The sequence below is a fragment of the Sinocyclocheilus anshuiensis genome, unplaced genomic scaffold (assembly GCF_001515605.1).
Source record: "Sinocyclocheilus anshuiensis isolate Anshui unplaced genomic scaffold, SAMN03320099.WGS_v1.1 scaffold105, whole genome shotgun sequence".
In the NCBI taxonomy this organism is placed as follows: domain Eukaryota; kingdom Metazoa; phylum Chordata; class Actinopteri; order Cypriniformes; family Cyprinidae; genus Sinocyclocheilus; species Sinocyclocheilus anshuiensis.
Genome location: NW_015537942.1, coordinates 24,881 through 31,142, shown reverse-complemented (window position 1 = coordinate 31,142; position 6,262 = coordinate 24,881). Strand labels below are relative to the sequence as shown.

General features: G+C 41.4%; 1 protein-coding gene across 1 annotated transcript in view; it reads left to right on the top strand.

The window, feature by feature from the left end:
- The window catches only part of LOC107663798 (membrane-associated guanylate kinase, WW and PDZ domain-containing protein 1-like), a 38,070-nt gene that overhangs the window by 12,077 nt on the left and 19,731 nt on the right, over window positions 1–6,262 (top strand). The window contains exons 3-5 of the mRNA XM_016454131.1: window positions 2,296–2,387; window positions 2,691–2,883; window positions 4,562–4,873. Coding sequence (XP_016309617.1) covers window positions 2,296–2,387; window positions 2,691–2,883; window positions 4,562–4,873 — 597 coding nt within the window. The remainder of the gene's footprint in view (window positions 1–2,295; window positions 2,388–2,690; window positions 2,884–4,561; window positions 4,874–6,262) is intronic.

Below are 6,262 nucleotides of genomic sequence, written 5' to 3'. Positions count from 1 at the left end.
TAGGAGCATCCCTTAAAACCAGTCTACACCCCAAAAGCAGCCAGACAACGTTGGATGGAGCAACGGGCCCACATGCCCAACTCCGAACCCTCTACCAACACAACTCAGGCAAGCTCAAGTCAGTGCCGCCACAAGAGCAAAGCGACACCGCAAACATCAGATTTCTAGTGACGTTCGAGCTACACAGAGGGCTAACAACCATCTGCTGCCCTCCTGGTGCCATCACTAGGTCAGTCTGAAACTCTCTTCACACTACAAAATCTCCATAACAATTCCCTGCGACCCCAGGAAACACCTGCACTCTCACCAGTGAGAGTTCAAACCGGCTGTTCCACACCGCAGGTACCACGGATAGCCTACTGGCTAACAACACCTACAAATAACCATCTGACTCAGACCAACTCACTTCAGGATGACAGGTGACACTGCCTCAACACCTGCTGCACAAGCTCGAGGACCCGCATCTTGCTACAGCTTACATCACCACAGCACCCCACTTGACAGCATTCACCACGGCACCACAACCACTCCTGGAGTCAACCAGCAGCCCGAGAGCCACCACTGTCTCCCAGCCGTGAGTAGCAGGTGCGTGTCTGATTGTTCTGCACCTTTGACGTTGCTCGCTGTTGTCTATTGGACGAGAACATCTTTGGAATTCATCACTCTTCAAACCCGGAAGAACGTGATCGCAAGTCCAAACCCTTGAAACCATCAAGACTTTCATCCGAGACTGCATCCGGACACTCGTCAAAGACCAAGGCAATGCAAGTATCGTGCATTTAACTAAACGAAACTAAACAGTTTAGTATAAGTGGTAGAACCCCATTGTAAAACAGCACTGATGGTTTTTAACTCTGGTTCTGACTCATTTTCCATAACTGCATTCTCTGGTTTCTCTAATGGCTTCATTCATCCACTTTAGCTCCCCTTTTGTATGTCTGCCTGAGTGCATGTATGTTTGTTTGTTTGTTTGTTTGTTTCTTAGACTAGTTTGTGTTAGTGTTTAGTTAATAAAACTCAGATTAGTTGAGGGCAATTTAATTCTGCTACAGTTACTACTGGCAGCTGATATAAATAATTGTAATTAATCATAATTAATTGTAATTATTTATATATATTTCCCTTTTGAGCTGATTTGCTACACCTTCTATCTGTACACATTGGGTTCTTCCCTTTAAATAAGCAATAAACAATGAAATAGGCTTAGATTGGCAGGACTATCAGAAAATGCTATTTAATAATATGTCGTGATCCACAGTATCACAGTAGATCATGGTTTTAGTAATGCCAAATTCATTGTTTCAAGTCCCACGAATGCATGATTTGCATGACCTTGTGTTTCACATTGTTTATACTTACATAGTGATTTACAGTACTTATTCAGCATATTAAATTTGTAATTTAACATTGGGATACAGGGAAAAAAAGTATTTTCACACATAAAGTAAAAACAGGCTTTAGGAATTGCACTGAAAACACGGTTGTTAAAAGATTGCATTTTTTCAGTTTCTGTCACACACTCTTCATTATGTATGGCCCATTCTCAGCAGTTACACTTGGTTATAGAGTATTTGAAGAGGAAGACTCAATGTAAGTACACTGCATTCTGGTGCCCTACAGATGACATATATATTGCATTAATTTGTACCCCCGCCTTTGTTATATCTAATGTGTATGCCTGTAGTTCTGAAGGTTATGGCAGTATGATTTTAGGATGTACCTGAGTAGATGTCCATGTGCTCACAGGCTGGTTTGGTGCCAGATTGTTGGGCGACTCCTGATGGCTCCCGCTCATAGTGCCAATTCCCAGTCAGGCCTGTTAAATGCTCCGCACGGAGTGAGCTTGGCAGATCCAGACCTCTGAAATGAACTGTGTGAACAGGCCAATTAAATGCTCCATGCTAAGCATCTGTGGTTAACATTATGTTGTTCCCTATGTGGTGAGCATTCTGCTTATACTTACTGTTTGGCCGAGGCTTCGTCTGACAGTCAGTGTGGGAACAGGCAGGGGAACAGCGTTAGACACCTCACCCATCTGCAGTCTTTTCATAACGCATATATGCAAATGAACTACTAACAATAGCAGTAAAAACCTAGTGCTATCTATAGAACTGGTGTGTTCATTTTGTATTAAGAATTTATCATTTGTAAAGCTGAGCTTTGTAAAAGTATATGTGCTTTTTGACAATAGAAGTCTTATAAAGCGTCTGTAATATATCTGCATTGCAATCAGTGTATCTCCTTTGTAACATAGAGACATGCTAGCAAATAAACAGATTTATTCATTTTTTTCAGTACCAGACTCTCAAGAACAAGACATTTTCCTCTGGAGGAAAGACACAGGCTTTGGCTTCCGGATCCTGGGGGGAAATGAACCCGGAGAACCGGTGAGTCAGAGAGCACACACAAATATACATGCATCCTTCCAACAACAACTGTAAGAGCAGAGCTGATACTGCAAGTCTGTTCCAATCACTGCTGCTTTCTTACACGGCGTGCATTGATTTGAATGGAGACAGCTGCTATGTGCTAGCTTCACTCCAGAGTGTTAAGCGTGATATGAGGGACAGGGTCCCAGTATCAGAGAAACACAGTGAGGCAATGATTTAAATGTATTGGCTTATGCCACAGTCTGCAACCTGCAAGAGCTGTCCTGCTTACCAGTGTTCTTCTCATGAAATGCATGGCAGATTTACATTGGGCATATAGTGAAGTACGGCTCAGCGGATGAGGACGGCCGTCTGCGCTCCGGAGACGAGCTCATCTGTGTCGATGGCACGGCAGTAGTGGGAAAGTCTCATCAGCTGGTGGTGCAGCTCATGCAGCAGGCGGCTAAACAGGGTCACGTCAACCTCACTGTCCACCGCAAAAACGCTTACGGAGGTACACCTGCACTGGCATCTGCTTTTCTAGTTTGATTTTCATTGTAGTTCATTTAATTGTTTTATTTTCATATGTATTTCTATTTAATTTTTCATCACTTCTAACACTACAGAACACTACAGCATAACATGCTGAAAATCCTATGGACCTTTCTCACATTTCTCACATTTTGTACCACAAATTTATTTTTGCCTTCCCATTTACTCAGATAGCAAAATAAAAACTGCATGATAATGTTTCGACTTAGAAGCTAGACGCTTAAACTAGAGAGAGACTGATAACGGCAGAGAGAACGTCAAATTTACCGTAGACGCTCTGAAACACCCTTGCGTTAGCGTTAACTAGTTTTTTGTAATTTGATGCAAAGGTAATATAATACAAAGCATAATGTTATAAATGTACACACACGCAACAAACCCAAGAGCATTACTACCTGTGTTGAAATCTGAAATGCTATGATGCGTGTTCATATTGAGAGTAGTATTTACAAAGTTTGTAATCTTAGTCAGTCACATTATTTAAACACTAACATTTCAACATTTGTTGAATTCACACCTCTGGAATATTGAGAAAACATACATTACCACAAGGTTGTGTGGTAATTTCATTGCCAGTTCAGAGAGATCAAAGAGATCTTTAAAAAAGTTTTGAAATTCTCTTAGACCACTGGCAAGCTCCGTACTGTAAATGTTGCGCTTCGTGGTTATGTGCACGTATTTTAAATATGAGCACTTTTATTACTGAGATGCTGGGAAAGAAGCTCACATCATGCAAAGATGTGATAAAAACTGATAGCCTATATAATAACACTATAGACTATAGTTAACACAAAATAATACCTTTTAAAGCCTTTTTTTTACATTTTGGCTACATATGCCATATGTCATGCTATAGTATCGTTAAACTAATGATATCGAGTTTACTAACGTAACTATCTAACAATGGACAAAAGTGTTTTTTTCCTCTGACCCAATAAAGGCAGCTGTGTAATTTGCACCCTGAATAAACATTTAAAGAATTTAGGGGAAGCATTTAAATAATCCTATGAATGCAATTAAAGAATGCAGAATCAAATTGCTAATTGAATCAAATTTAATTTAATTGTCCATTGTCTCGAGTGGAATCGTTCTGAATTTACAAAAAATAGTTCTTGAATCGAATCGAAAACCTATAAATCATTAATTGAATCGATTCACTGTCAACCCAAAGATTCACAGCCCTACTGGGAAATGATTTCAAGAACAACAGTGAGTGGAAGGTGTTTAGAAGAAGAAGAAAAACAGAAAACACAATCACAAAGTTTAGGGCCACTATTATGCAGCAACAGATATGCAATCAAATGCTAAATGATGTATTATTTACATCATTTAGGGCACGCACAATTAATAATTTCAGTAGACCACCAAACAGACAAATGTTTGCCTGTAAATAAGAGGTTGCGTCAAATCATTTGTGCTAATTCCACCTTTTTCACATCACTAATTTTGAGAAGTAAAATGCAAGACAGAAAACCATTTAAACCACAGTGTGTCAGTTCTCCTGTTATTAAATAGGACATTTAAATCATTAATGTTGGCCTTGTGAGAGACTGACCACAGTGCATTTGTGGGTCTGTAGGATCACAGATCATGCAGATGCACTGACGAGCCTCATCGTGTGTGTGTGTGTGTGTGCGCAGTGTATAAGGGTGAGGCAGACGTGCCACCGTCCCCGGCCTCCTCTCACCACAGCAGCACGCAGGCGCCGTCGCTGACGGAGGAGAAGCGCACGCCACAGGGCAGCCAGAACTCGCTCAACACCGTCAGCTCGGGCTCCGGCAGCACCAGCGGCATTGGCAGTGGCGGAGGCGGCGGCAGCGGGAGCACCGTGGTCAACATGACGCCCGCCACCCTGCAGCCCTACGACGTGGAGATCCAGCGCGCAGAGAACGAGGGCTTCGGCTTCGTCATCGTGTCGTCCGTGTCACGGCCTGACGCCGGCTCCACCTTCGGTACGGTGTTCATGTGCTCGGCCAGCGCACGGCTAGGGATGGGCGATACCACTTATTTTGTTTTCGATACGATACCGATGCTTTTAAAGACCAGTTTTATCGATACTGAAACCGATACCGATACGATACTTCTAAACTGATCTTTTAAATTATTACATTTATTAAATTACTAAGACTAAAATGGGTAATAATACCCACTTAACTTTATATTTGAAACGTATTTTAGCATTCAGTATGCCTTAATTGCAACTTATTAGGTTATATTTTTGTTTACACATGGTTAAACTATGTTTACTGTAATGGTAACCATGGAAATCTACAAATACTATAGTTAAACTGTGGTCACTTTAATAAAACCATGGTTCATTTTCATAAGGGACTGCAGTGACAGGCTGTTGAATGCATAAAATACAACCTTTTTGTTCTGACAGTGTATGATTTATATTAACGTTCCGATGAGCAGGAAAATAGTTCTTTCCTACACAATTATTTGCTGACATAGGTTATTCGTCCAATTTAATCCATATTGCATGCATTATTTTTTGTTAAATAAACAAAATTACATGTAAATGAAACACACCTTAGTATCCATATTTTATATTTGAGTTTTGATACTTTTGATACTCGCATCAGTATCGATATTTCTAACCACGGCAACAAATCTGAGAGAAGACCTTTAGAACAATGGATGTGATCGATTCATGACTGTGATTTGATTTTTGGTGTTCAGATTGTGGCACTGAACTTTAATTGACATGAGAAAATTAAATTATTTTAGTTTGAAGTCACTTATTTTTTTTCCCTCTTCTGTCTCTTTTTGTCTCCCTTTGTCTGTCTTTTTCCCTTCTGCCTCTGAACTGTGACACACACACACGCACGCACGCACACTCACTCACTCACTCACTCACTCACTCACTCACTCACTCACTCACTCACTCACTCACTCACTCACTCACTCACTCACTCACTCACTCACTCACTCACTCACTCACTCACTCACTCACTCACTCACTCACTCACTCACTCACTCACTCACTCACTCACTCACTCACTCACTCACTCACTCACTCACTCACTCACTCACTCACTCACTCACTCACTCACTCACTCACTCACTCACTCACTCACTCACTCACTCACTCACTCACTCACTCACTATCAGCTGATTCCACATACACACACACACCCACAGGTAGCTAACCTAAGCAATCCACAAGGTCACTCAGATTAGCACACACACACACACACACACACACACACAAACACATACACACACACTCTCTCACATACACACACACTCTCTCACACACACACACTCACTCACTCACACGCACTCACTCACACTCACTCACACTCACTCACACTCACTCACTCACACTCACACTCACA